General features: G+C 39.1%; 3 protein-coding genes across 3 annotated transcripts; 2 read left to right on the top strand and 1 right to left on the bottom strand.

Annotated features, from left to right (window-relative positions):
• Window positions 1–4848: 4848 nt before the first annotated feature.
• LOC130217444 (platelet glycoprotein Ib alpha chain) lies at window positions 4849–10810 on the top strand. The gene is made up of 3 exons (XM_056449556.1): window positions 4849–5139; window positions 6757–8339; window positions 10364–10810. Exons 1-3 carry the CDS (start codon window positions 4872–4874, stop codon window positions 10673–10675), a joined length of 2163 nt encoding a protein of 720 aa, XP_056305531.1. The 5' UTR covers window positions 4849–4871; the 3' UTR covers window positions 10676–10810.
• A 2822-nt stretch (window positions 10811–13632) lies between these two features.
• psmb6 (proteasome 20S subunit beta 6) lies at window positions 13633–21114 on the bottom strand. Its single transcript, XM_056449137.1, has 6 exons — window positions 20997–21114; window positions 19940–20007; window positions 19735–19866; window positions 19482–19611; window positions 19221–19365; window positions 13633–13836 (listed from the first exon to the last, which is right to left on the bottom strand). Exons 1-6 carry the CDS (start codon window positions 21090–21092, stop codon window positions 13709–13711), a joined length of 699 nt encoding a protein of 232 aa, XP_056305112.1. The 5' UTR covers window positions 21093–21114; the 3' UTR covers window positions 13633–13708.
• A 49-nt stretch (window positions 21115–21163) lies between these two features.
• trappc1 (trafficking protein particle complex subunit 1) lies at window positions 21164–26465 on the top strand. Its single transcript, XM_056449138.1, has 5 exons — window positions 21164–21345; window positions 21553–21651; window positions 23199–23269; window positions 23349–23487; window positions 26176–26465. Exons 2-5 carry the CDS (start codon window positions 21553–21555, stop codon window positions 26302–26304), a joined length of 438 nt encoding a protein of 145 aa, XP_056305113.1. The 5' UTR covers window positions 21164–21345; the 3' UTR covers window positions 26305–26465.
• The last annotated feature ends 1048 nt before the right edge of the window (window positions 26466–27513 follow it).

Genomic DNA, 27513 nt, shown 5'->3' with positions numbered 1-27513 from the left:
GCAGGAGAGTCACAGGTAAGCTGAAAGAGAAGAAAAGTTTTAAAATTTTGGGTCAATATCTTATGTATTTCACAGATATCTAATGTCCGTCACTGGTCTCCAAGTCTGACCAAATCACGTTGCAAAGCCGCTAGTTTCACCCCAATGTTTTGCAATTTGCAGTCTAATGCCACATTCTGAGTACCAACAACTCTGCTCACTACCGTTTCAATCCAGCCAGCCTGCTTGGTAGGGTTTTGAGCCGCACTGACTGCTTTTATCAATCGTCGAGACCCCAGGGCCCCGCCTAAGCCCATCAGCAGAAACCCTGTTAGTTGAGAATAAATAGATATCTTCAATACCCTTTAGGGATAGAGCAGCCAGGCACACGACGTGCCACTTCTCCCACTTGTCCATCATGTAGCCAGCTGCGAACGTCCCCGCAGGACAGTTGGGTTCCCCCGAACCCAAGCTTCTCGTTGAGAAGATGGTGTCAATTGCATTCAGACATCAGTCGAGCCAATCCATAATTGCTTATTTGTTTGGAGAGCAGGGCAAGGAGAGCCTAGAGGAGAAAAACTCAGTGTTTTCTTTTCATATTTCAGTCTACAGCTGATCAAATCATTGTAAATCATGCAAGTGACCTTCCAAGTCATTCTCTCTCTTTTGTATGTTGTAGTGCTGTTTTTATACCATAGTAATCTGGTAGTGTTTGCTTTGCCTTGCCTTTTTGTGGTTATCCTGATTGCAACAGAGAAATACTGGGAAATCTCTGTAGACTGATGGCATTTGATGCTGTTCAGCCTTATAATCTTAAAATGTGAGCAAAATCAGCTGTTTTATCATCACTTTAGACATTACGCTAGAGAATCATTTAAGCACTAGCTCTACAGTGATGTTGGTGAATGAGCAGTGGTTTCTGCTGTTCTGACGTCAGCTGCAGATGTAGATGAATGATAGAAGAAAGTAGTTCCTCATACAAGGATTTTTGAGACTCTCCATGTTTGATATTGTTTTTTTATATACACGATTATGCCCTTGAACTGTTGTATAAACGTCATATCACACGAGTAGCAGTGCGATAAGGCTGTATATCGTCACTGGTGCGACACTAAGGCACTCGGCCAACGCACGCCTCCCATCAGTGCCTATATACAGCCATATCGCACCCCTACTCATGTGATATTGCTCATATAACATAACATACAGTTGTAGAAAACAGTATTGGCTCATTTGTTTATATTACTGTGGTTGTTTTGTTACCACAACAAATGAATTAACTACAAGCACTACAGTGTTTACAGTAAATTACTATAGTTTTTAATGTTTGGTTTTGCTGTATTTTGTAATTGGAGAATATCAGATTGCATGTTTTATCATTATTGATGTCTCACTCTAATAAACGCTTAACTTCACTGCTCGTATATATTGCTTGATATGTTTTATATTAATAATGATGAGGATTTTCAGTTGATGCAATAGTGATGGTCTTCCAGGAAACAGTTCAAGGAAGAGATGTGAAAACAGTTTCTGCTCATATATGGAGAGACGTTTGTGTTTGAGGAAAAGAGATAAAACTACACGAGCTGGACACACACACACACACACACACACACAGAGAGAGAGAGACGCTGCGCTCTGAGGTATCGTTACTTTACTTTTTACACTTCACACATTTCCAAATGGCAAACTGTTCTGTCATTTACTATTATAGCAAATTATATTTTATTTATTATGTTTTAATGTGCAATTCTTACTCATTAACCAAGAGTTTTAACTCAAAAACTGCTAATTTGCTATATATTAATAGTTAGTAAGGTCGTATTTGGGTTAAAGATGTAAAATAAGTGCTAATAAACGTTAAATATGCATTAAACAGGTAATCAGGCAGTAGTTGATAGCGGGGATTGGTACTTAAATGAAAGCATTTCCCACGTATTATTTAATATGCATATAAAATGTTGCTCAGGATTAAGGGCTTTTATTTTATTTATCTTGCCTTGGAAAGAGAGGTCTGCTGTACACAAACACCCACAGACAACATAAACCATTAGAAACATCCTAGTATAAATACAATTCCATTAAAACATTAGTTTATAAATACAATAAATGAGATGCACGCCTACATTATTTATACTAATGCAGTTATCTTATTCTTATAACGACCTGTTGTAATTGCTCATTAATCAAATTAACTGAAAAAAAGGAGCAAAGGAATATTTGTATCGATTGCCTCCTCGATTGTAAGTCACAATATATGGGTTCAGCATCGATATCGCGATGTGTGCATCCAAAATGGTCATGCAATGTTGAGTCTGAATCATAGTTGATCAGGAGATACAGAACATGAGTGATCTGTACAGTCACTGTCTAGTCTAACCATAATAGAGTCAAACTTTATCATTTGCACGTTATTAAAGGCCTGTTTCAGCATGGACCATGCCACACTTTGAGCTAGACTTTATTGTAGGGATGAAGGGGATGGCAGGAGAACAGTGGGTTGAAGGGGAAGGGAAGTAAGAGGATAAACTGGTAGGTAAGTTGATCAGGGAGATATGAGACTCAGTATGAGACTGGTCTGCCTTAAATAAGTTTTAGAGAGTAGGTGATTGGTTAAGTAGACAGAGTAAGGTGTAGTTTTGCCGCCAAACCTTTGTTAACCATGACTGGGCATTTCAGTTTCCGAGTTTAAAGCATATGAGCACAAAAATGATGATGTTTAGAGCTGTAACAAAGGATTTTCGTCTTTCTCTAGTTCAAATTTTATATTATAAAGTCATGCTGCAGTGGAAACAGAATGAATATTGTGTCTGACTCCATCATGAGCTTGGAGGACTGCATCCATACATCTCTGCAATGACTCAAATCACTGATTAATAAAGTCATCTGGAATGGCAAAGAAAGCCTTCTTGCAGGACTCCCAGAGCTCATCAAGAGTCTGTGTTCATCTTCAATGCTTCCTCCATCTTTCCCCAGACATGCTCAATAATGTTCATGTCTGGTGACTGGGCTGGCCAATCCTGGAGCACCTTGACCTTCTTTACTTTCAGGAGCTTTGATGTGGAGGCTGAAGTATGAGAAGGAGCGCTATCCTGCTGAAGAATCTGCCCTCTCCTGTGGTTTTTAATGTAATGGGCAGCACAAATGTCTTGATACCTCAGGCTGTTGATGTTGCAGATCTCTCGCACGCCCTTATACTGAATGGAACCCCAAACCATGATTTTTCCTTCATCTTGGGTGCATGTTGGTTCCAGTAGGTCTTCTGCAGTATTGTGATTATTGGGATGCAGTTAATCAGACGATTCATCAGAAAAATCCACCTTCTGCCACTTTTATAAGTGATCAACCAGAACTCGAGTTATTATTTGTTGTTCTTACAACTAGGATTGATGTCAAGACTTTTGTCAGGTAGCGCACTTTTTGCATTGTGATTATTCAATTTCTGTATCTGAATACTCCTCAAATAGGGCTAGAATTAAGGGGTGAAATGCTCATGACCCAGTGGTACCTGCTGAAGATGCAGAGGGATTGTCAATAGCATTGATTTGACCATCTCACCATGATCAATTTCCAAGAATATTGTTTCCGTAGTTGTTCTTGCAGTTTCTGCTTGTAGAAAAGCATCATTGATGTTCATTTCACTTTAAAGCATTTTGTGAAAAATACAGTGCATCCAGAAAGTATTGATAGCGCTTCCCTTTTTCCACATTTGTTTATGTCACAGCTTTATTTCAAAATGGGTTAAATTGATTTATTTCCTCAACATTCTACACACAATCACCCATAATGACAATATGAAAAAACAGTTCTTGAAATTGTTGCACATTTATTAACAATAAAAAAAGCTGATAAATCACATGTAGATCAGTATTCACAGCCTTTGGCATGAAGCTCTAAATCGAGCTCAGCTACATTCTGTTTCCACTGATCATTCTGGAGATGTTTCAGCAGCTTCATTGGAGTTCACCTGTGGTCAATTCAGCTAATTGGACATGATCTGAAAAGGCATACACCTGTCTATATAAGGGCCCAGGGTTGACAGTGCATGTCAAAGCACAAACCAAGCATGAAGACAAAGGGATTGTCTGTAGACCTCCGAGACAGGATTATCTCGAGGCACAAGGCTGGGGTAGATTACAGAAACATTTTTGCTGCTCTGAAGGTTCCAATGAGCACAGCGGCCTCCATCATCTGTAAGTGGAAAATGTTTAACCACCAGGACTCTTCCTAGAGCTGGCCGGCCATCTAAGCTGAGTGATCGGGGGAGAAGGGCCTTAGTCAGGGAGGCTGTTGTGGCTTCACAACAGCTCAGTGAAGGTCCTTGAGTGTCCCAGCCAGAGCCCAGACCTAAATCCTATTGAACACCTCTGGAGAGATCAGAAAATGGCTGTACACCCTCACTTCCCATCCAACCTGATAGAGCTTGAAAAATTCCCAAAGACAGGTGTGCCAAGCTTGTGGCATCATATTCAAAAAGACTTAAGGTTGTAATCGCTGCCTAAGGTGCATCAACAAAGTATTGAGCAAAGGCTGTGAATACTGATGTACATGTGATTTTACAGCTTTTTTATTTTGAATAAATGTGCAACAATTTCAAAAACTCTTTTCATATTGTCATTATGGGGGATAGTGTGTAGAATGTTGAGGAAATAAATCAATTTAATCCATTTTGGAATGAGGCTGTAACATGAACAAATGTGGAAAAAAGAAGCATTATCAATACTTACCGGATGTACTGTAAAATTTCGCAATGTCACATTTTTTCAATATTGTGCAGCCCTAGGCTGAATGTAAATGTAAAGAGTTAACGTTAAGCACCAAATGCTCCAATGTTGTTTAACTTTTCATATTTCCACAGCAGATTGAGTGTCCGGTGTTGTGTTTTCTCCATCATGTTCCTCCTGCTGCTCCTCGGTCTGCGGTTGTGTTTGGTCTGGACGGACGACTGTCAGACGGACAGGAATCAGGACCATCGTGTGCGTGTGAGCTGTGTGAACCAAAGACTGACGGCTCCTCCAGACGCCATCAGCTCCAATACACAGGTTCTAGTTTTGTCTGGAAACCTCTTCAGCTCTCTGTCCTGGGCCGCATATTCAGTGTTCACGGATCTGCATGAGCTGGACCTGAGCCACAACCACATCACCGCCCTGGAGCCACCAGGTCAACCCTCATACAATGCTATACATTCGTTTATTTATTTCTCATTCACCCCTATTTCATTTACCCTTTCTCTTCTGTAGTTTTCTTATTTATCTCTCTGTAAGTACGCATACAGTTAATGTAACTTGTATTTGCCTTCTTTTATAATGGGTGACACTTTAAAATAATGGTCTGTTAGTTAATTTTAGTTAATGTACACTCACTAGCCACTTTTTTTTAGGTACACCTGTCCAACTGCTCGTTACCGCAAATTTCTAATCAGCCAATCACGTGGCAGCAGCTCAATGCATTTAGGCATGTAGACATGGTCAAGACGATCTGCTGCAGTTCATAGCAAGCATCAGAATGGGGAAGAAAGGGGATTTAAGTGACTTTGAACGTGGCATGGTTGTTGGTGCCCAACGGGCTGGTCTGAGTATTTCAGAAACTGCTGATCTACTGGGATTTTCACGCAGAACCATCTCTAGGGTTTTCAGAGAATGGTCCGACAAAGAGGAATATCCAGTGAGCGGCAGTTCTGTGGGCGCAAATGCCTTGTTGATGCCAGAGGTCAGAGGAGAATGGCCAGACTGGTTCCAGCTGATAGAAAGGCAACAGTAACTCAAATAACCACTTGTTACAACCGAGGTCTGCAGAAGAGCATCTCTGAACACACAACACGTCCAACCTTGAGGCGGATGGGCTACAGCAGCAGAAGACCACACCGGGTGCCGCTCCTGTCAGCTAAGAACAGGAAACTGAGGCTACAATTCACACAGGCTCACCAAAACTGGACAAGAGAAGATTGGAGAAACGTTGCCTGGTCTGATGAGTCTCCATTTCTGCTGCCACATTCGGATGGTCAGGACAGAATTTGGCATCAACAACATGAAAGCATAGATCCATCCTGCCTTGTATCAATGGTTCAGGCTGGTGGTGGTGGTGTAATGGTGTGGGGGATATTTTCTTGGCTCACTTAGGGCTCATTAGTACCAATTAAACATTGTGTCAACGCCACAGCCTACCTGAGAATTGTTGCTGACCATGTCCATCTCTTTATGACCACAGTGTCTCCATCTTCTGATGGCTGCTTCCAGCAGGATAACGCACCATGTCATGAGTTCACTGTACTCAAATGGCCTCCACCGTCACCAGAGCTTAATCCAATAGAGCACCTTTGGGATGTGGTGGAACGGGAGATTGGCATCATGTGCAGCCGACAAATCTGCAGCAACTACATGATGCTATCATGTCAATATGGAGCTAAATCTCTGAGGAATATTTCCATTACCTTGTTGAATCTATGCCATGAAGAATTAAGCCAGTTCTGAAGGCAAAAGGGGTCCAACTCGATTCTAGTAAAGTGTACCTAATAAAGTGGCCAGTAAGTGCATTTACTAACATGAACAAACAATTAGCAATACATTTTGTCACTGTGTTAATCTTTGTTTATATTACTGTAGTTTTTGTGTTACCATAGCAACTACAGAATCAGAACAACAGATTAGTTCAGGTACTTTACTGTAGTTTGGTTCAAAAACTCCATAGTTTCCACTTTAAATTACTATAGTGTTTACATGTGGGAAAAGACACACAAACTTCCGCTGTAATTGTGATAAGACTATCTGTGTGTTTCAGGTCCAGTGCTGGAGAAGCTGAGCATTCTGCGTTTGTCTGGAAACAGGTTAACTGGTTTGGGGGGACTGGTTTTCCGCTGCGCCCCCAGTCTGATGGAGATCTACCTGGACAGAAACCAGATTCGTTCCCTTCATGACGCCACCTTCAGTGAACTGCCACATCTAGAGGTCATTAATCTATCCCATAATAAGCTTCCAGCCCTGCCACCTCGGCTCCTACAGCGAGTCTCTTCCAGCGCCTTGAAGACATTTGATCTGGAGAATAACAGTGTCTCGCTCATGCCCGATGGATTCTTCTTGTCCAAACCCGAGTTACCTTATGTTTACCTGTCGTTTAATCCCTGGCTCTGCAGCTGTGCGGTTGGTTACCTCCATGCCTACCTAAATGACCAGGAGCACAATGTCTATAAACACGACGGGCCCAACGACATCATTCCAGCCGCCGAATCAGTGGTGTGTTCTGGACCTTTTCACCTGCTCAATCAGCCCATTATGGAGCTGGAGGAAAATGACTTCTGCCCACCAGATCCAGCACCTCCATCCTATTTTCCTGGGGACGTTGAAGTTGATCAATCTTTTATTCTTTCTTCAGTTACAGACAAACCGCTATCAGACCCTCAGATGTCAAATACTCCTCACGATGCCACTACAATCTCCCTCCCACTTGCTTCCACCAATTCCTGGATGCCTACTGGAAAATCTTGGGTCACTCAATCCTGGACCCAAATATGGTTTGAATTCTGGACATTGTCTGAGTACAACATCTCAATTCCAAAGCCAATTCCTGTCAGTTCTCCAAAACCAGATATTCCTACTAGAGGCACCACTGAATCACTAGCCAGAACAAAACAACCTGAAACTAGCATGCTCCCAACAACTGCTGGATCTCAAAATCTTCACCCTGTCCTGACCACTAGCAGACCTTTGGTGATTCAGACCACTTATCCACCATCTAGGCCCACCACTGGCCAATCCCGACCCAAACCACACACTACTGTTGGCCAATCCCAAGTCAATCCACACACCACTGTTGGCCAATATCGACCCAATCCACGCACCACTATTGGCCCTTCCCGACCCAATCTGCACACCACTATTGGCCAATCCAGTCCCAGTCCGCACACCACTATTGGCCAATCCACACCAAATCCACACACTACCATTGGCCAATCCAGTCCCAATCCACACACTTTCAAAACTGAATATATTCCTGATCCACCAACAGGTCCCTACTGGGCAGACGCTTTTAATGAAGGCAGCAGGACTCTCCCATGGTGCTTGTGGTTGTTTGTTGGCTTTGTCTTATTGTGCGTTTTGTCGGCGCTAGTGTCCTGTTTCCTATTCGTTTGGCTCCTCAGAAACTACCTGATTGTCTACCGACGGCTTAAGAGTCAGTCCTGGAGGCGGTCGGACTGTGGGGTGACTCTACGGGGGTACAGACGCACTGAAAACACACCATTGAGGGAGACTGACAGAGTGAGCTTTTTAGCTCTAGAACAGATCAAAGATGTTCAAGCTGTTTACCGGAGCGTTCTCTTCATCGATGAACCTCAGCGAATGACTGCAGACGTAGATGCTTCCAAGGTTATTATAATTTTGCATTTGTAAATTAGTTTTTATTTCGATACTATTTTTAAAGTCGAAATAAATCTAAATGTACTCTTATTTTTATATGCATATAGTAGCGCTTGCTATAAATAGTGTATTCTGTGCGCTTCATTACTTTGTAAAAATTAATTTGCCCTCATAATCTTTAACCAAATATTATCAATTCCCAGAGGGCTGCAGCTCTACATAGTTTATCTCTAATCGCCTTCAACTCACACCTGCTTAATAGTCTTTAGTAGTCTTGAACACCTTGATTAGTTGCATCAGTTGTGTTTGACTAGGGTTGGAGTAAAACTGTGCAGAGCTGCGGCTCTCCAGGAGTCCAGTTTGACACCTACAGTGCATCAGGTAAGTATTGATAGCGCTTCACTTTTTCCATATTTCTTTATATTACAGCCTTATTCCAAAATGGATTAAATTATTTTATTTCCTCAACATTCTACACAATATCCCCCATATCCCCCTTTGGGGATTTTTGCCCATTCCTCTTTGCAGTACCTCTCAAGCTCTATCAGGTTGGATGGGAAGTGACGGTGTACAGCCATTTTCAGATCTCTCCAGAGATGCTCAAAAGGATTTAGGTCTGGGCTCTGGCTGGGCCACTAAAGGACATTCACTGAGTTGTTGTGAAGCCACTCTATTGATATTTTGGCAGTGTGCTTTGGGTCATTGTCCTGCTGGAAGATGAACCGTCGCCCCAGTCTGAGGTCAAGAGCTCTCTGAAGCAGGTTTTCATTCAGGACGTCTCTGTACATCGCTGCATTCATCTTTCCCTTTATCCTGACTAGTCTTCCAGTTCCTGCTGCTGAAAAACATCCCCACAGCATGATGCTGCCACCACCATGCTTCACTGTAGGGATGGTTTTAGCCTGGTGATGAGCGGTGCCTGCTTTTCTCCAAACGTAACGCCTCGCGTTCAGTCCAAAGAGTTCAATTTGAGTCTCATCAGAGCAGAGAGTTTAGTTTCTGATGGTCTGAGAGTCCTTCAGATGCCTTTTAGCAAACTCCAGGCGGGAAGTGTCTTCTGTCTGGCCACTCTACCATACAGGCCTGATGGTGGATTGCTGCACAGATGGTTGTCCTTCTGTAAGGGTCTCCTCTCTCCACAGAAGAACACTGGAGCTCAGACAGAGTGACCATCGGGTTATTGATCACCTCCCTGACTAAGGCCCTTCTCCCCCGATCACTCAGCTTAGATGGCCGGCCAGCTCTAGGAAGAGTCCTGGTGGTTCCACTTATGGATGATGGAGGCCGCTGTGCTCATTGGAACATTCAGAGCAGCAGAAATGTTTCTGTAACCTTCCCCAGCCTTGTGCCTCAAGATAATCCTGTCTCAGAGGTCTACAGACAATCCCTTTGTCTTCATGCTTGGTTTTGGGCTTTGACATGCACTGTCAACCCTGGGCCCTTATATAGACAGGTGTATGCCTTTTCAGATCAGCTGAATTGAGCACAGGTGAACTCCAATGAAGCTGCTGAAACATCTCAAGAATGATCAGTGGAAACAGAATTTACCTGATCTCAATGTAGAGCTTCACGCCAAAGGCTGTGAATACAGATGTACATGTGATTTATCAGCATTTTTATTGTTAATAAATGTGCAACAATTTCAAAAACTCTTTTTTCACATTGTCATTATGGGGGATTGTGTGTAGAATGTTGAGAAAATAAATCAATTTAACCCATTTTGAAATAAAGCTGTAGCATTAAAAAAATGTGAAAAAAGTGAAGCGCTATCAATGCTTTCCGGATGCACGGTATGATGTGTTCGGTGGCATCTACAGGTGTTTGTCTAAACAGCCTCAGGTCAGATTTTCATCCACAGAATAAGTGCTTTTGCTAATTATTGTTTTATTTTAACAAGTTTTTCAGTGACTGTTTTAAAATTCATTCATTTTTAGTTTTTCATTTTCTGTTAATTTTTAATTAACATAACCAATAGTTTTATTCTTAAGCTTCAGTTTTCATTCACTAAAATAATCTTTGACGGTTTTTCCCAGATACAGCTGGTGTCTGTTGCAGACGGAGCGAGTGATCAGGAGGAAGCAGCGAGGATGAGTGGGCAAGTGTTCAGGAAGACGCTGTACAGAGTGATTAGCCGTGAACAGGAAGCAGGCGCGTGGATGGAGGAACACTGTGAGCACACTAGTGAGGGAACATCTACACACTACAGTCTAATCCTAAGGGAGGACACAGGGAGACGTCCACTGATGCAGTGGCTCATTGGGCAGTGGGAGCTGGAGAGAGGGGGCGTGGCCTATGAGAGGTCAAGCACTCTGATTGGCCAGCCCACAACTGCCACTCTAGAGTGAACCGGGGTGAAGTCCCTTTAAGGCAAGTCATTTCACTCGGCGACCATCTTTGAAGCACATCTCGTCAGCATGCTTGGCTATTTGTTTGAATGGAGAAACATCAGATTCTTCAAAACTCCTTGCCAAGCTTACAATTACTTTACATATTATGAATAACCAATAAAATTAAACAACAGCTGTCTCTTTAGTTTCATTTCTAAACGTTTGAGTCACACAAAATCTGCAGAAACTCACGTCTGGTCTAAACCCCTATCCTGGAAGAATCGTCAGTCTATAATGATAGCTGATTGGCTCCTGTACAAGAAGGCGGGGCTTCATTCGCCATATTGCCTGTTACACTTTCCCCATTTCAAACTATACGAGCGACACGTCTTGTGTATAGTCTTTGACCACAGTTTTTTCTTTTTGGACTTCACAATACAAACTTTAATAATCATTCTGCTCCACTTTTGAGGCACATTCAAACCAAGCATGATATCTATCAAAACATAAATATATGTGTGTCTACTCTGACGGACGATAGCGATCTGTTTATTTTTGGTTTATGCTTTTCTTTCTGCATTTCCCCCTTGTCACCAGCAGGTGTCCTCAGTGTGCGTTTCTAGCACATCTGACCAGTGAATCCAGCTCGTGTAATCTCACTAATCACACAGGGTATTTAGCCATCGCAGTCGGTGTAATGGAATAAAAACTATTTATTATTTTCTGCAGCATTTTCAAAATACGCAACACAAAGACACTGAAACTATACTTAACACCTGAGGTACTTTTATATTTATGCTTCATTTTGCTACGGCTCGCGTAACTCCAATTTAATCATTATTTGTGATCGACATCTTTAAATAATCTTGAAAGGAGGGCATAGAGTCTATTTATTATAGTTTTTTTTTTTAAACAGACGCTAGGACACATTTCTCAATACTTAGGTCACTTTTGCAGAACTCTTCACACAATTCTCCTCACCGACTCTCAGCTTGGTAAAGCAGTTCACATTCAGAATGCACTACAACTACCAAAACACTTGATTTAGCTCTCAAATAAAGTCATTCTTCCAGAACACTAGCAAAGGTGGACAACCCACTAACACACTTTGACACCCACAAAACAATGAGCTAAATACACTAACAACATGCAGCATTACAGTGTTTTCTTGTGTATAACAAGCACACATCTCTGTTTATAACTGCAGTATGTGTTACTGGAATGATTCAGACATGATGCTGAATTCCTCAATATTTTATGTCCTTTATTTTATTTTAAAGTAATTCTAAAATACAAGAGTTTGTCCACACCATCCACTGATACAGACTCAACAGTAATGCTGATCTGGCTGGTTAAGCAGCACTTTTAGATGTGAAATATGTTTCAGTGAAATATTGCTGTTGAATTGTGCCGTCTTGTTCAGTTCTGCATGATGTTATTGTGTTGAACAGAAGTTTAACAGGTTTGAAAACAGGAAGCATGTGCAAAATATCCTGTAAGTACACAGATATTTGGCAGCTGTTGTGTCTGAGTGAGAATAGAATTGATTAAATTTGAGAGATGTAGTCATTGAATTTATGCCAAAACAATGAGAATTGATCCTCGGTTTAGCCCACATAGACTTCTGCTCGTTGTGTGCAAATGTGACCCAAGTATTGAGAAATGTGTCAGCGTCTCTAAAAAAAAAAAACCTGTGATAGTTATTGGACTTGCTGTGAAGGGGTCTTTAATTTTTCTTAAAGGGACAGATCTCCCAAAAATCTCAATTTTCTCACTATTTAGTCCAAATTAATTGGTTCTAAACATTAATGAATATCTTTGTTTCTGTTGAACTCAAAACAAGATATTTGTTCCAGCATTTCTTCGATTGTATTAGTACTAAATGGTCAAATAAGTGTAAATCAAATCCAATGAGACTATGCAGCAGCTTTACAAAATAAAAGCGCCAATTCAGTTCAAGCCAATTGTACTTTTCTCTTTCCAATTCCACTCAGATGTAAATGTGTAATAGAACTGTTGTCCCTACTTTAGTTACACAATCTCCACTATTAACTATTAATAGTTTATTACCTGCCAATTAGTAACATATTAACTGTTTATTAGCCCTTATATAGAGTATGATCTTATTCTACATCCTAATCTTCCTGAGCACCTAAGCCCAACTACCTTAATATCATCTAATTTGTATTATTCTATAGTTTACTGAGCTAAAAGTCTTAGTTATTGGTCACACTTTAGTCCAAATTAATTGGTTCTAAACATTAATGAATATCTTTGTTTCTGTTGAACTCAAAACAAGATATTGATTACAGCATTTCTTTGTGTTCAACAGAACGAAACTCAATTAGGTCTGAAACTAGTGGAGGAAGAGTAAATGATTCATTTATCAGTGAATTTATTTATGTCCTCTTAATAATGTCACATTAATAGGAATTTATACATGACCTATTATTTCAAAGCCCCTTTATAGAATTAAATTGTCAAATAAGTGTAAATAAAATGTCAAATCAAGTGTAAATCAAATCCAATGAGACTATGCAGCAGCTGTACAAAATAAAAGAGCCAATTCAGTTCAAGCCAACTGTGCCTTTTTGTCTCTTTCCAATTCCACTCAGATGTAAATGTGTAATAGAACTGTTGTCCATACTTTAATAGTGGACATTGTTTAACTAATTACTGTTAATACCTGCCTATTATTAACATATTAACTGTTTATTAGCCCTTATAAATTATAATCAATCTACATCCTTAATCCTCCTGAATAACTAAGCCCAGCTAATACTTTAATATGAATATTCAGCTAATTAGTATTATTCTATAGTCTATTGAGCTAAAAGTCTTAGTTAAGGGTTTGTTAATAGCATGTACTGTACATTAAACAAAGCATGCCTGAAATGTTTTCTATCTCATTTCTCATCTCACTGAATTAAATGTAAAGCCAAAACCACATCTGAATAAAGCCGTAAGACACCCAATGAGAAGACTGAAGTCAAGTTTATTGAAACGATGTATGACAAACGTGGTCAGGTTATGAGTTTGGACAGTAGAGACTCAGACGGTGGAGAACTGTGGTAACTGGTTCCCGAGGATGGCCTGCCTCTCCACCCCATGTTCAGAGATCACCGCCAGTCGGACCACTCCACCGCTGGAGCCGTCCCGCTCCATGGCCAGAGTCAGAGCTTCACACAGAGACAGAGAGATATTAGTAAAGCACAGTCACGGGCAAAACAACATGCTTATTAACCCTATTGTTCAGATTGACTCTCCTTTGGTTATGTTGGTGCTATTTTTGCCCCATTGACTTCCATTTTAATCACATTTATTGATTGCAAAGCCGTGGCAGCGTATAATCATGCATTCTCTGGTTTTCCCTGTTGGGAAGAGGGACAATTTCTCATTTTTACTATTGATCATGAGTTGTCAGCATTAACCCTTTAGATTGGCCTGTGCTGAAGAGTTTCTGGCTTTTATATGGCGTAATACAGCAGATTATAGTGTACACACACTTCCTGAGTTTACTATATATTATGAGCTGCTTATTTTGATTCTCACACATAAAGGTAAGTGCACAAAGGTCTCTCTCTCACACACACTATACTCCATATAAAAGCCAGAAACTAAGCTTTTTTTGCATTGTAACTGATGATCAACAGTAAAATGACCAATGTTCCCTCTTCTCAACAGGCAAAACCAGCAACAATCAAGAATGCATGATTATATTATGGTGTCATGCCTTTACAATCAATACATGTGATTATAATGGAAGCAATGAAGTAAAAACAGCCCCAACATAACCAAAGGAGAGTCAATCTGAACAGTGTGTTGTTGAGTTTTTGAACATTTTCAAAGCATTTTCCCAAAATATGTGTCAAAATAGGATTTGTCAGCAAAAATCATTCCATTTGCTGAAACACAGAGCAAGCTGTGGCTAAATTACGCCTCAAAATGGCCCAGAGTGGATAAAAACGACCCAACAGCACACAAGGGGTAAAGAAACACTCAAAATGAAAATGTACAATGTTTATTGTGCTAACTCACACTGCTAATCTTAAGGTGAATAATTACTCTGTGCAAGTTAATCCACTTAAAAGGGTGTTCGTTTTGGTAATCTTCAATCAAAGTCTGATCATGTGCTTCTGCATTTGGAGTGGCTCCTTCTGTTGATTTGAGGGTTTCCATAGCAACTGCATATTAATACCCTCTCTTAACATTAGTTTGCTATGAGGGAATGATGCACAAAAGGAAAGCCCCGCCCCCTACTCAATATTCAGCTTCAGTTGGAAGCACATCAACATACTGAAGTAAAAGACTTCACAACTTCTTGTTTATGCAGACTTTAAACTTGTAAAGCGTATGCATTAGGAAAATGCTGGGGCTATTACAAGAAACAAATTTATAAATTAAATAAAGATAAAGTACCATTACTTGCCTAAAAATGTAGTGCGAGTAAAAGTATCTGTGTTAAATATTACTCAAAGTAATACGAGTAAAAAGTAGCTCTTTTAAAAGTACTCAACAGTAGTGAGTATTACGCTGTGAGAAGCTTGTGTGTTTACATGCAATTTGTGCAGGGATGTGTAAACGTAACATTCTGTAGTGCATTTAATTATTGTTTAAGGCCATCAGTCATCATAAAGTAAACATCCGCCATCTCATCAGTGACATGCAGTCTAAACACTCTGGGTCATTGTGTGTGAAGATTTTGAACGTCTTCTTGAACACTTTTAATACTTCCAAATGGTTTGCTGCATTTATAAAGTGCCCATGTCAAGAGGATGTTCAGTATAATGCCATTTACTTTCTATGTGCGATTTGATTGGATGGGAATAACAGATCTGATTTGTCTACTTTAGCCAATTATCATAGACAAAAAATATATAGTAACTGCAGGTTGAAGGAAAGTAGTGGAGTAAAAGTACCAATACAGCATTAAAAATGTACTCAAGCGACAGTAAAAGTACACATTTATAAAACTACTTGAATTACAATTCCTGAGAAAAACTACTCAACTACAGTTTGAGTCATACCTGCCAACACTCCTGGATTTCATTGGAGCCTCCCGTATTTTAGACAGGCGGCCGCCTGTGAAACTTGGTGCATAACAGCCACCCCTCCCTCCCCCCCAACCCCCCACTTTTTGTAATTCCCACCCTTCGGCCTCTGCCTCAACCCCCCACCCCCGGATTTTCAGAGTCAAATGTTGGCAGGTATGGTTTGAGTATATGCAATTTGTTACTTTACACCACTGCTCAAGAGTAGTGTTATGGTCCGTTTCCACTGAGTGGTACGGTACGGGTCGGTTTGGTACGCTTTTATGGCCGTTTTTACTGTCAAAAGGCATACCGAACCACTTTTTCAGCACTCTTTCGAAAGGGTACCAAACACGAGAACGGGTAACAAAAGGCGGAGCCACACACGCAGCTGAACACTATTGGTTTACAGAGATAGGTCATTCACTTACGCAACAAGCCAGAATGAAAACAAAAAACCCGCCATGTTTAAAATACACTGCCAAGATATTAGTCAATAATATTACTGAAATTAATATAAAAACTGAATAAACATCTAAATTTACACGCATTTACACAAGTAAATAAATAAACTCGATGATGGGCTGAAAATTCTGCAGATTTCTGCGCACAGATTCTGTGTGGGCCTAAAAATAACCTTTCCGCTATATATCCTGCATATTAAAAATGTAGCTTACATCAGTGACATATTCTTTTAAATGTGTTTGTAATGAGACATTCACACCGGATGAGGCTTGCGCTAGTGCTATTCGCATGTTATTAGCTTGAACATTTTGAGTTTACTCACTTCACTCACGTGAAATTTACTTCAGAACATACATATTTTTGCATAAATTTAACATGTAAATCACTCACAATTAATTGCTTAATCCGTGTGAAGTGTAAGTTCGATTATTTGCTTCTCATGGACTATAAATTTTAAATGTGAGATTGATTTATTGTGAGAACCGTCTCGGGACCCTTGCTGTCTATGGAGGATGAGAGAGCTCCAGGATTTCATCTAAAATACCTTCATATGTGTTCTGAAGGTGAACGAAGGTCTCGGGGGACAGGAGCAACATGAGGGTGAGTATTAAATCATTTGGAGTTTGTGGTGAATAGAGATGCAACGATTATAGTCTAAGGAATAATCATGTTTTCACGGTTATCATGATTATTATGCATTCATTATTTTAACATCAAAACACTACTAGTTTAGTAAATCACACGAAAACTCCTTATATTTAAAAGTGTTATTTATTGCTGCAAACAATAGTCCATTTCCCTTTGGACTTTGAACAGAAGTAATAGTTTTACACTGAAAATAAATGACAGAGCAATGAATAAAGAATAAGTATAAAATAAATTAAAGAAAGAGCATTTGTCTAATGTAAATCTAATCATCATATTAGCTAAGTATTTCCCTTTTAAAAGAGGACAAAGGCTGCTGAACCTCTGTCTGACAGGCACTTTTGACCAACTAGATTATGAACTTGTTTGGCAATTTTCATTTTGTATTTTTGGAGTAAAAATGTGTGTATTCCAGACAAAGTACGAAGCTGATTGGTCAGTTCTTGTCACACGACTCGCGGTGCGCTCGCACCATTCTTTCAACCAGCGCGAGTGCGTCGTGCGTCATGCAAGAAAAGAAATAATGAACTTGCGCACACAAAAGACGTGACATTTGAACGGCCCTTAGTTAATCGCCTCAGCCATGTTTAATCGTGTGCGTGTCTATTCGCCTTGGTGTACAAGCTTGGAACTTTGAACTAACACACAGTTGGCATAACTTTGTTTAGTTGCAGATGTTTTGTTCTGTGCAGGAACGCGGTGTTGAGAAGTCTTTACAATTAAATAATTGTGACGAATTAAAGCACTGTGAAATCGGTTAATCGTTGCATACCTATTAGTGAAGTAATCAGACAGTCCAGTTCACCATTTTGGTACTTTTGACAGTGGGAATGGAACTAAGGCCCAATCCAAATTCTATTTTTGTACCCCTAACCCTTCCCCTTCGTCCTTAAAATTGAGTGTGAAGGGCTTCAAAATTTACCCGTAAGAATTGGGACAGCACTACAGCACCTGCACACGTCATCATATGTCATCGAGATCTCTTTCTTCATATGAGATCAGACGATGGTGACTGCTGTAGTTATTCCAGTTGGGTTATTTTTTTTTTAGTTTTTATCTTTAGGAAATCACTGAAGTCATATATTATTATATCATAATGATCTAATGTGGCAGAATTGGGACACCCCTACCCCTTCACAGAAACACACAAAACAAGGGGTAGGGGTAAGGGGAAGGGCTAAGGGGTAAAATTGGGATTGGGTCTAAATGCGTTCTGCACAGGGGTTTGGTTTATAAATATGGCGTACACACTAAACAAGCAAAGTTGACAGGAGGTTGTGCACAGCTGTATGTGAACATATTTAACTTAACCTCCTAGGGCTTGAGTGGCCACATATGTGGACGGCAAATTTTAGCTGTTAAGTGGCTATTTAAAATACTTTGAACATTTTAGATTTTGCTACAGACATACAGTGTCATCCTAAATGGGAAAAAAATGTTGTTTTTACTCTGATAGTTAAAGCAAGTTAAAAAAAATTCTATGTTAAATATGCTTAAAAAAAATCAGGCAAAAAGTTTTTTATGTAAATTTGGACCACGAGTCCACATATATGGACATCACTTTTCTCTAAAAGTACATCATATCAAAAGATGATACTTAGGTTTTATTCTAATTAAGTTCCAATAAGCCCAAATAGTAAAGAAAAAAAAATGCATGTAAAAAACACCTTGGGCCTTTAAAGATCCAATGAAGTGTTTTAAAATGAGCATTTTGTATTTAATGTTTAAAGTAATCTTAACTGGAACAAATAAGAAGCTTCTTGAGGAGGGCGGAGCATGTCAGATACAAGACAGCATTTTTTTTAATAATTATTTTTTCGGGGTTTTCACCTTTAATGGATAGGAAAGTGTAGAGTATTGACAGGAAATCAAGGGGAGCAGAGAGAGGGGATGGATCGGCATAGAACCACGAGGCAGGAATGGAACTCGGGTCGCCGTGAGCACTAGAGTGCATGTGTCGACGCACTAACCACTACACCACTGGCGCCAACTACAAGAGAGCATTTGATTGATCAAAAGATTCTATGGGAAACTAAACTATGAGGTGACGTTAAAAAAAAAAAAAAAAAAAAACGTTGATCCATTTAGGTGGAAGTGATAAAACGACAAGCTTTTGAGGTTTATATCCTCTAAATGCTAATTTTGTCACTGTTTTGTAGCACACTAGCTTTTCCTTAAAACTAACGTAGTGATATTAACAGCTAAAACACTTTAAATACCGACTTAAACCACATTTATTCATCATATGATGCATAATCATTAGTAAATATAATTTATTCTGCCGTACATTCACTTTTAGGAAGGTTTCAACACAGTTTTATAAATGAGACTCTGATCTGTGGAAGTGGAACTCTATGCTTACTATACTGATTAGTGAAAATTAGCCACAACTTGTGTGTTTGTGTGTGTTTTGTTGGTCTGACCTCCTGCAGTGAATTTCAGACACTCTTCTTTGCTCATTCCGCTTCTGTAGTTTGAATCCACATATCCATAGATGTAGCTGCTGCCGGATCCACCGACCGACACCGGCTGCCTGGTCAACATCCCTCCCACCGGCACCGTGTACACCTGAACACACACACACACATATATTTACACACACATGCATGCATAAATACATGCACACACACTCTCTCTCTCTCTCCTCTGCTCATTCAGATATATGTCTCCTGCTAAAGCCGTACCTGTCCTCCTCTCCGTCTGTCCCACCCGGCCACAATGATGCCGGCCATCAGCTCCTCCCTGTAGCGGTAACACATGTCCCGAAACAAACTGGCTGCGGTCTGGACCAGAGGAGCTTCATCCAGCTCAATGCTGAAAACACACAGAGACAGAGTCTACATCCACACTGAAACAACACCAGACATCTCTACTGCTCTGATCATCTGATTGTGAACTGTGTGTCTCCATTGTAGGTGTGTGTGTGTTACACTTTACCTGTGGAAGCCCAGCTGATAGGTGACGGCGTCAGCGATGGCCTGCGTGTCAGCCGCTGACCCAGAGCGGCAGCAGAAGATGCGGTCGTGGATTGGTGTGAGTTTATCCGTCACCCGGTTAGCAATGTAAGCCCTGCACAGATCACATCAGCCATCTGTTACACACACACACTCAAAACATCTAATAATGCCTCCACTGAACTCACCCGGTGGTGGTGCGGGAGTCTGCACCCATCACAACTCCACCGTCAAACTCCACTGCCATGATGGTGGTCTGAACACAAGACAACCACAGTTACAGCACTATTATGAAATATAAGTGATGTATATTGCAAAAAAATAAGTGATGATACTAAATGGGATTCTGTTTGAAATGATGAAAAACCACAGAGTCAAATTTTTGAGGGACAACGGCAAAGAATAAAGACTTCAGAAGATAATTGATGAGTATTTTAGGGCCAACTTTTAAGGCTAGTCTTCTAGTACATCATCAAATTATTTAGTTTCAATTATTAAAAACTATTTGTGAAAATTGCTACAAAGCATTTAGGCTTTCTAGTGGATTCAGTGGAGATGTTGTGTGTGATATACCTTGCTATATATATATATATATATATATATATATATATATATATATATATATATATATATATAAATACACTAAATTATATTAGAACAATATGATATATAATGTAGGATAATATAATTTTATATAAATTAAAATATAATATTTATATACAAGTATTTACATAAATGTATTTTGTACACAAATCATTATTTGTCAAATAATTCTCTTTATTCTCGCACCATTACGTTAAACTTTGGTCATTTAAAGTAGATAAACATTCAATTTAATGTTTAGTTTCTTCTGCATTATTCCCTCGTATATATTTCACTTATATTAAATGTATTATTATAGAGTTAACGTGTAATTACAACACTTTATTTTTAAAAGAAACGTAACGTTATTTACGTTCAATCTGCTTTATTACGCTTTACAGTACAGATTGACTTAAAGCAGCTTCACAATAAAACAATACAAAATACTGTTCATGTTGCAAATACAAATGTTTACAACATGAACCTGATGTAAATATACAGCATAAAACAAGAAAGATGAAGGCGCTCATCCTCCGGTTCTGTTGTGTCACGATCTGCTGCATCATTCGCCTCCTTTTCCTCGTCTACGACCAGATAAACGCGTTTTTCTACATCATAACTTAGCATTATAACATTATTAATATGATTATGACTACTTCTCACCCCTGTGCTGACTTCTCTCTGCGTCCAATCCGGACATAAATCATTATAATTATTTAAAGTTGAAGCCATAGCTGGAAACTGCAACGTCGCGGCCATCTTGCATGAACTACTCACTGAAGGACCCCGCGGCAGGAGTCCGCATATGTGCCTGTGTTAAGCATCCACAGCCGCCTGACAGACCAGAAAACTGCAGAAATACAGTAGAGATTTTTAAGCTGTTAAAATTACTGTTATTTTATTCATCCGTGTTCATTTGAATCTCATTACACGGGTATATTGTCTCTGCGGGTTTTTTGATCCCGCATCAGGCAGCTGACTCGTCAGTCTCAGGCAGACAGCCCTGCGGAAGGTAAATAATGAAATATTTTACCATTAACTTCTATAAACAGCATATTAATATAACAAAGATATCCGAAATGGTGTTTGGTGTAATTCACGGATGGTGTGTTATACCGATGATCTATGTGTGTGTGCTGTTCCTGCTAGATGTCGATGGTGTATTTTCTCATTATTTATTATTACATGAACTTACTAACTGATCTGTCATTTCTCTCAGATGACTGTTCATAATTTGTATATATTTGATCGTAATGGCACCTGCCTTCACTATAGCGAGTGGAACCGCAAGAAACAGGCCGGAATCTCCAAAGAAGAGGTATTGAATAATATATAGATGCATGTTAATGTTTCATATTCTTTTCTAGCCTGTTCTGTTACTCATTTGTTTCATTGTGATGTTTTCCTGCTTGATTTTATGCATGATGTGAAATCCTTGTTATAGGGTTGTCACTATACCAGTAATTTACTTTACAATACTATACCAGCTGAGGTATCATGATACCAAGTAGTATTGCGATACTCGATCATTCATTCATTTATTTTCCAGCTTAGTCCCTTTATTAATCCGGGGTCGCCACAGTGGAATGAACCGCCAACTTATCCAGTACTTGTTTTACACAGCGGATGCCCTTCCAGCTGCAACCCATCACTGGAAAACATCCATACACACTCATTCACACACATGCAGACAATTTAGCTTACCCAATTCACCTATACCGCATGTCTTTAAACCTGTGGGGGAAACCGGAGCACCCGGAGGAAACCCACGCCAACACTGGGTGAACATGCAAACTCCACACAGAAATGCCAACTGACCCAGCTGAGGCTCGAACCAGCGACCTTCTTGCGGTGAGGCGAACGTTCTACCCACTGCGCCATCGTGCAGCTCAGGATTGCGAGACTGTAATTCATAACTTAAATCTATGAAATAAAGAAAATGGTCAGAAACACTATATTTGATATGCTATGTTAGGCCAACTTGAATTGAATTCATAATTCCCTTATTACATTACTTCACCTAAAATGCATTAGTTCTTTTTGTTTATTTTGTAGATAACTGACCAACAAAAAATACATTAAAATCAAGATACAAATTATATCGAATGAAATTCGATGTAAGATTAAATTAGGCAATATGAAGTGGTCAAAAATTCATAAAAAATGAATTTCAATCTTTCATGTTGCTCTTTTTCATCTATTGTTTTTTAGTTTTATCAGGTAAGAATACAAAGTAATTCAAAATTTCACATCGTTATTCATTCTTTTTAAGAGATTGCCACGATTGTTGTAGCTACTAAATCATATTGACAGGAACAGAAATGAACCGATTCAGATTTGCGTTAGAAAATGTTTGATAGGTTACCATGAAGGCGTGAATTCTACACAGTTTTGCAACCTTACAGGGCTCCACAGACTATTAAAATAAAATAGTCTATTGTTGCACAAGCGTGTGAGCAATTTAGTGACTTTTCCACATGCAACATTATGTATTTAATAGATAGACAATTAATGACAATACTACCGTTTACAAAGTACACTGGCACAGCCAGTATTTTAGAGCCATAATATCACAATACCATCATAGTACCGGTAAACCGTGCAACCCTACCTTGTTATAATAATGACTTCTTCAGGAGACATGATATTCAGTAATTCAATATATCCTAATAATGATCATCCAAAATACTGTGAATAATTATTTATTATTGAAACCTTTAGAGTGTTTTTGGAGAATATTCAGATTGTTGTTTCATTGGTTGTTTATCAGAGCACCAAATGACAGTCGATTTATTTCCAAACAATATGTTTTACCTGCTAATCTGGCCAAGACATTGTTGATGATGATGATGTGTGCTTTGTCAGGAGTTTAAGCTGATGTACGGGATGCTGTTCTCCATCCGCTCTTTCGTCAGTAAGATGAGTCCCCTGGACATGTATCCTTCCTCTCATTAACCAGTCAACAAGCGTGTTTGTCCGTCAGGATCTGTGTATTTCTTTAACTCAGCATATCAGGAAAGACGGATTCCTGTCGTTCCAGACCAGCCGCTATAAACTGCATTATTATGAAACTCCCACAGGAATCAGGCTGGTGATGAACACAGACCTCAGTGTGCCGAACTGCAGAGAAACCCTGCAGCAGATCTACAGCACTGTAAGACTCTGCTCTACTCTAATGATCTCAGTAATGATCTACTACTGTAGCAACTTATTACTGTAGTCTCGTCCTTTACTGTAATAACTATAATACTTACTGTACATTAGTGCACAGTGTAGTTTATTACTTTAGTCTTGTACTGTAATAACTTTAATACTTACTGTACATTAGTATCCAGTGTAGTCTACTACTTTGTTTCTGTACTGTAATACTATACATTAGTATACAGTGTAGTCTAGTACTCTTGTCTTGTACAATAATAACTGTAATACTTATTGCACAATAGTATGCAGTGTAGTCTACTACTTTGTTCCTGTACTTTAATACTGTACATTAGTATGCAGTGTAGTCTACTACTTTGTTCCTGTACTTTAATACTGTACATTAGTATGCAGTGTAGTCTACTACTTTGCTCCTGTACCTTAATACTGTACAATAGTATGCAGTGTAGTCTAGTACTCTGTTGTTGTACTGTAATACTGTACATTAGTACACAATGTAGTCTAGTACAGTGTTTGCCAACCCTGTTCCTGAAGGCACACCAACAGAACACATTTATTTTCTACATCTTTATAATCAAACACACCTGAATCAACTCACCAGCACATCAGAAGAGACTCCAAGACCTGAAGTTAGCGCGTCAGATAAGGGAGACATCCAAAATATGTACTGTTGGTGTGCCTCCAGGAACAGGGTTGGGAAACATTGGTCTAGTACTCTGTTCTTTTACTAGTAATTGACACTTTACTCACTGTAATATAGTATTCTGGACTTATACAGTTGTAACCATGATACTGTATTCTAGTAGTCTAGACTTGTACTGTAGTAACTGATACTGTAGTACTCGGCTTGTACTATAGTAACTGATACTGTACTTTAGTACTTAGCGTAGCCTAGCACTATAGTAACCATGACAGTTGCTGTACATTAGCATTACTAAGTGTAGTCTGTTACTAAGGTGTTATACAATTGAAACCATCATGCTGTACTCTGGTCATGTTTAGTAACTGATTCTGTACTCTAATACTCATGTAGTTTTGTACACTGGTCTTATATAGTATCTATGGTAACTGATAGTGTACTGTAGTATAGTGCACTGGTCTTGTATACTAACTAATAGTGTACTGGAGTACTCAGTGTTGTTTAGTATGCTGGTCTTGTATAGTATCTATGGTAACTGATAGTGTAGTCTAGTACTACTCAGTGTAGTTTAGTATTGAGGAAACTGACAATGTACTCGGTGTAGTCTAGTACTCTGGTCTTGTATAGTAACTATAGTAAATGATAGTGTACTCTAGTACTCAGTGTAGTCTAGTAGTCTGGTCTTGTATAGTAATTATAGTAAATGATAGTGTACTCTAGTACTTGGTGTAGTGTAGTACTCTGGTCTTGTATAGTATCTATATTAACTGATAGTGTACTCTAGTACTCAGTGTAGTCTAGTACTCTGGCCTTGTAAAGTAACTATAGTAAATGATAGTGTACTCTAGTACTCAGTGTAGTCTAGTACTCTGGTCTTGTATAGTATCTATATTAACTGATAGTGTACTCAGTGTAGTCTAGTACTCTGGTCTTGTATAGTATCTATATTACCTGATAGTGTACTCTAGTACTCAGTGTAGTCTAGTACTCTGGTCTTGAATAGTAACTATAGTAAATGATAGTGTACTCTAGTACTCAGTGTAGTGTAGTACTCTGGTCTTGTATAGTATCTATATTAACTGATAGTGTACTCTAGTACTCAGTGTAGTCTAGTACTCTGGCCTTGTAAAGTAACTATAGTAAATGATAGTGTACTCTAGTACTCAGTGTAGTCTAGTACTCTGGTCTTGTATAGTATCTATATTACCTGATAGTGTACTCAGTATAGTGTAGTACTCTGGTCTTGTATAGTCACTATAGTAAATGATAGTGTACTCTAGTACTCGGTGTAGAGTAGTACTCTGGTCTTGTAAAGTATCTATATTAACTGATAGTGTACTCAGTGTAGTCTAGTACTCTGGTCTTGTATAGTAACTATAGTAAATGATAGTGTACTCTAGTACTCAGTGTAGTCTAGTAGTCTGGTCTTGTATAGTCACTATAGTAAATGATAGTGTACTCTAGTACTCGGTGTAGAGTAGTACTCTGGTCTTGTAAAGTATCTATATTAACTGATAGTGTACTCAGTGTAGTGTAGTACTCTGGTCTTGTATAGTCACTATAGTAAATGATAGTGCACTCTTGTACTCGGTGTAGTGTAGTACTCTGGTCTTGTATAGTATCTATAGTAAATGATAATGTACTCAGTATAGACTAGTATTGAGGCAACCGATAATGTACTCAGTGCAGTTTAGTACTCTGGTCTTGTATAGTATCTATAGTAAATCATAATGTACTCTACTTTAGTACTCATTGTAGACTAGTATTGAGGCAACCGATAATGTACTCTAATACTAGTGTAGCGTAGTACTCTGGTCTTGTATAGTAATTATGATAGTGATCTATACTTTAGTACTCTGGTCTTATATAATAACTAGTAACTGATAGTGTAGTCTAGTACTTGGTGTAGTTTAGTACTCAAGTATTCTGCTCTTGTACTATAGTAACTGTGGTGCTATACTATTTCACTCTACTGTAGTTACTGTGGCACTGTACTTTAGTACTCCACTGTAGTAACTGTTCCTCCTCTTCTGTCTGCTCTAGTTGTATGTGGATTTGATCGTGAAGAACCCGCTGTGTGTTCTGGGTGAGTCTCTGCAGAGCGAACTCTTCAACTCCAAGCTGGACTCCTTCATCCGAGCACTACCGTTCTTCAGTGTGCGCGCTGCATGAGCCCACATCCCTTTATCCCTTCATCATCACAATAAAACATCACCAGCTTCTGTTCACATTCACTGTCTGTTCCCCAATCACTGCTCACTGTTCGTACTTGTGTTGAATATTGTTTGAAAAACCATCATTTATCTAAATAAATAACTCTTTTTATGACATTACTCTCCTTTTAAGAGTTTTCTATGTGTGTGTATATGTGTGTGTGTGTGTGTATGTTTGAGTCAGTGCTCATACAATATGAGTATGAAGCAAGATTAGTGTAAAAGTATATAGTTTATGCTGTATTATTTATGCCTGGGGTGACATGGTGGCTCAGTGGTTAGCACTGTGGCCTCACAGCAAGAAGGCTGGGTCAGTTGGCGTTTCTGTGTGGAGTTTGCATGTTCTCCACATGTTGGCGTGGGTTTCCTCGGGGTGCTTTGGTTTATAGAACCAAATAGAACCACCTTCAGGCTTAAGAACAACTCATCCAAATGCCATTAAGCTTAAAAAAAAAAAAACAATTGGGAAGAACTTTTAGAGTTTTTTATGATTGCTTACACACTAAAATGAAACTTTTCCCACAATTAGCAAAACCTTACACTCGAGGAGCGAAACACAAGGCTGGATCTGCACATCTGTAAGCACATTGTCAGCTTCACACATTTTGCAAAACACTAAACACAATTGGATGCTTTTGACACACAAATTTATCAATGTCATTTCCTTGCAATTTCAAATCAAAGGTCTTCAAATGAACACACACATGAACCAATGGGTTAAACACAGCCATCAGGTGTGCACACACTCTGCTGCAAAACTGTAGGCACACCAATCAGCTGGAACCACAATAAAAAAAAGCAATAAGTATAAACTATTAGTCCAATAAATATGTTTACTATAAATAGCTATACATTTTAGTCTTCAATGAGGAATATTGGTAAACAGATGACGGGATGGGGAAGAATATTTTTGATATTGAAAAGTATACATCAGAAAGCTGAATAAATAAGCTTTGCATTGTTGTATGGTTTGCTAGGATAGGGCAATATTGAACTATCAGTACTACAGAATTCAGTACTCGCTGTACTTATGTTTGAAACTGGTGTATTATCTTGTGACATTTATAGTAAGATGTTACTAAAATTGAGCATGGAGAATGGAAGAGGAATATATACATATGTTTGAACAATAATGTGATGTCATTCATTCATTTTCTTTTCGGCTTAG

The sequence above is a fragment of the Danio aesculapii genome, chromosome 23 (assembly GCF_903798145.1).
Source record: "Danio aesculapii chromosome 23, fDanAes4.1, whole genome shotgun sequence".
Classification (NCBI taxonomy): domain Eukaryota; kingdom Metazoa; phylum Chordata; class Actinopteri; order Cypriniformes; family Danionidae; genus Danio; species Danio aesculapii.
This window is presented reverse-complemented; position numbering and strand designations above follow the sequence as displayed.

Coding starts and splice junctions, on each gene's coding strand:
- LOC130217444 (XM_056449556.1), top strand. CDS start 4,872: ATGTTCCTCCTGCTGCTCCTCGGTCTGCGGTTGTGTTTGGTCTGGACG. Junction 5,140..6,756: donor CACCGCCCTGGAGCCACCAG/GTCAACCCTCAT, acceptor TGTGTGTTTCAG/GTCCAGTGCTGGAGAAGCTG. Junction 8,340..10,363: donor CAGACGTAGATGCTTCCAAG/GTTATTATAATT, acceptor GGTTTTTCCCAG/ATACAGCTGGTGTCTGTTGC.
- psmb6 (XM_056449137.1), bottom strand. CDS start 21,092: ATGGCCGCGACGTTGCAGTTTCCAGCTATGGCTTCAACTTTAAATAAT. Junction 19,867..19,939: donor GACTCCCGCACCACCACCGG/GTGAGTTCAGTG, acceptor TGATCTGTGCAG/GGCTTACATTGCTAACCGGG. Junction 19,366..19,481: donor ACAGACGGAGAGGAGGACAG/GTACGGCTTTAG, acceptor GTGTGTGTTCAG/GTGTACACGGTGCCGGTGGG.
- trappc1 (XM_056449138.1), top strand. CDS start 21,553: ATGACTGTTCATAATTTGTATATATTTGATCGTAATGGCACCTGCCTT. Junction 23,270..23,348: donor AAGATGAGTCCCCTGGACAT/GTATCCTTCCTC, acceptor TCAGCATATCAG/GAAAGACGGATTCCTGTCGT. Junction 23,488..26,175: donor TGCAGCAGATCTACAGCACT/GTAAGACTCTGC, acceptor TGTCTGCTCTAG/TTGTATGTGGATTTGATCGT.